The following is a 2,784-nucleotide window of genomic DNA, read 5'->3' as shown; positions in this document are numbered from 1 at the left end:
ATTTCTAGAATCTGGATTATCAATGTTTATCTCAGTACTTAACCAAATTTGCTCTTCATTTTTTATGCAACATTTTGGGTTTTGTTAAGTGGTGATTGTGTAACAGAACTTTGATATCACCACATTCAAAGTATTCCCTTTATTCATCCAAACTATTTTGATCATATGATTGACATGTGATTTATCTCCCTTTAACTTTGCATGATCGGCTCAACTAATAAGATTTGTTGAATCAATTGCTCTCCAATTTTAAACTTTACAATTTACATAGAATTTTGTCTGTAGTTCGGTAGACTTGGCTTGCATTTGGATTATAATTTGTTTTACTTCTACGAAGGAGAAACTCATGTATTTCTAGCTTGTTATGATATCACTAATTTTTATCTTCTCCATTGATTGAAAGAGTAGTTTGAAAGTATCTGTTTCTAGCTCATTAATGTCATGCACAATATTTGAATACTGTCTAGTCAAAAAATAGTTTGAATAGCCATGTGCACGAACGTGTTTGGTCATGTTGTATACCATCAAAGAAATTGTCTTATTAAGCACTACTATTTTTACAGCATTTTCTAATGTTTAAGACATTTAATAATATTGTTGACCAATACTTAACATTAACATGATAGCAAGCAATGTTTTAGATTGTGATACGCTTTGCAATTGTTGCTAGAATGACAATATTTACAAGGTCTTAGCAACCACTTTGCGACTAAAAATAGAGAAAATGATATATTCTTGCCTCTTCAGCATGCAATAACATATTTTGATTTGATGATCCTAACCTCAAGCTTTTGGTTTAAACTATTTCAGGCATTGTGATTTTGAACTTTGGAGCAACCAGAGATCAAAGAAAACACCAGGTGCCATGGAAAAATGAAAATAAAAATTGTATATTTTGGACTCATTCCTGCTAGCCAAAACTTTAAACTTGTAGTTCTCATGGATCAAAACTTTTGACTTGTATATCAAACCTTGAACTCAACTTGATGGGTTAAATGCCACTTTAGGTTCCAAATTAAGTAGTTTGTAAAGAATTTGGAGGCTTACTTAGATTCCAGTTAGTATACTTGATCTTAGTTTGGATTTCATACTTTCAGATTTTGGTTTGTTGGGTTTTATTTTGCAAATTCTTATTGTTCCTTCCATTCTTTTAATAAATGTTAGTTTTTAAAGCATGTCTCCATGTTTATTTTTAAAGAATGCTTGTGGAAAAAGTTAATTTCATTTGGGAGCATGAGTATCAAAGCATGGTAAATTTTAGCTGAATTCAATGCTCTTGAATCTGGAGTCACCCTAAGCTCAAGTAAAAAACTATAATGGTTTAAACAAAATACGAAGAGAATAAATTTCATAATATCTTTGATCTTATGTCATGATAAATGATTATAATTTTATATATTAGTCTTTAAGTAAACCGCTCCATGAGAGCAGCATAATCAAAGACTCTAAAACATAACAAGCATTGCTTTAAAGCAAGAAATTGAAAGGATTACAATGTATCGAAACATAACATAATAAACTTATTTTAATGAATACGAATACTTCAGAATCAGATTCAGACCTCTTTGACTTCAACAGGAGCAGCACCAGCAGCAGGTGCAGTTTCTTTGACTTGATCTATGTTTTCTTCCTTCACATCCTTAACTTCCTCTTCAATCTCAAAAGCTGAGGCAGGGAATGTCCTGAAAAGCCCAGTAACAGCCTTGAAGGTGATTTTGCCAGTAGGTGGTTCATCCATAAGGATTTCATGAAGAGGAAGCCAAATCAAGAGCTCTTTCACCTTCACACCAGTTAGCTTCTTGATCTTACCAACCTCAACAGTGGCAGTGACTTCAGTACCATAAATCACATGCCTATCAACTTTCACAAACTTGTGGTTATAGCTTGCTTTTTGCTTAAGCCACACAAATCCACTCTCTCTATGGTATCCACATTCTTCTATGTCTTTCAATGGTAAAAGGCCATTGGGCATGCTTATTTCCTTGAGCAGTTCCTTGGACTTGATTTGGCAGATTTCATCTCCATAGTATACCTCTGATTTGGCTTTGATCTCGTCGGTGACCAGAGACATCTTGTGTTTTGGTATGTTTGAACTTTGAATAAACTTACTGAGTTACTACTTGATTGTGAATGAATGAATGATTCTAAGAGCTGAAGAGTGGGTTTCATATATAGGTATGAATCTCTGAAATTGCCCTTATATTTCCCATTAACTTCACAAATGCCATTGTTTTTCAGACACTCAATTTTTAGGGAAAATTCGAAAGGAAAAAAAACAGTTGGACATGGGAAAAATAAATGAGCGCGTCATTTATTATTTTTCCCTTCAAATTTGGTTGGAAAGAGGGGAAGATATGTGACCCACGTCAACATCTTCTCTCATTAAATGGTGGAAATATTTGGAGAAAAGATATTTAAACGTATTTTTATAAAAATATATCAAAATAGTTTGTCTTATAAATTCACACTCTTAAAATATTATATTATATACTTTAAAATATAACGTATTTTATTTATCTATTAATTAATTAATTTATATAACTAGAATTTAATTGATAACTGACAGTATAAAACAGTTTTACGCAGTCAGTCGTGATCATTAAATGTTTATTAAAATTTAATTTTTATTTAAATTATTTATAAAAAATATTTGTGAATGATTGTGATGTAAAGATCGTTTACAAAATTTTACATGACAGTACATAGGGAAATTTTTTTTAATAACAATGTTTTAAAAAAATATACATAACTAAGTAACTAACCCATATTTCAAGAAAATTATCC

The 2,784-nt window shown here is 31.2% G+C and overlaps 1 protein-coding gene across 1 annotated transcript; it reads right to left on the bottom strand.

Moving 5' to 3' along the window:
• Window positions 1–1,373: 1,373 nt before the first annotated feature.
• LOC131629619 (uncharacterized) lies at window positions 1,374–2,125 on the bottom strand. Its single transcript, XM_058900410.1, has one exon. The coding sequence runs from the start codon at window positions 2,069–2,071 to the stop codon at window positions 1,556–1,558; it is 516 nt and encodes a 171-aa protein (XP_058756393.1). The 5' UTR covers window positions 2,072–2,125; the 3' UTR covers window positions 1,374–1,555.
• Window positions 2,126–2,784: the final 659 nt, after the last annotated feature.

Source organism: Vicia villosa, unplaced genomic scaffold (genome assembly GCF_029867415.1).
Source record: "Vicia villosa cultivar HV-30 ecotype Madison, WI unplaced genomic scaffold, Vvil1.0 ctg.000585F_1_1, whole genome shotgun sequence".
NCBI lineage: Eukaryota > Viridiplantae > Streptophyta > Magnoliopsida > Fabales > Fabaceae > Vicia > Vicia villosa.
Note: the sequence above shows the minus strand (reverse complement) of the source record. Positions and strands in the feature narration are given on the sequence as shown.

Coding starts and splice junctions, on each gene's coding strand:
- LOC131629619 (XM_058900410.1), bottom strand. CDS start 2,071: ATGTCTCTGGTCACCGACGAGATCAAAGCCAAATCAGAGGTATACTAT.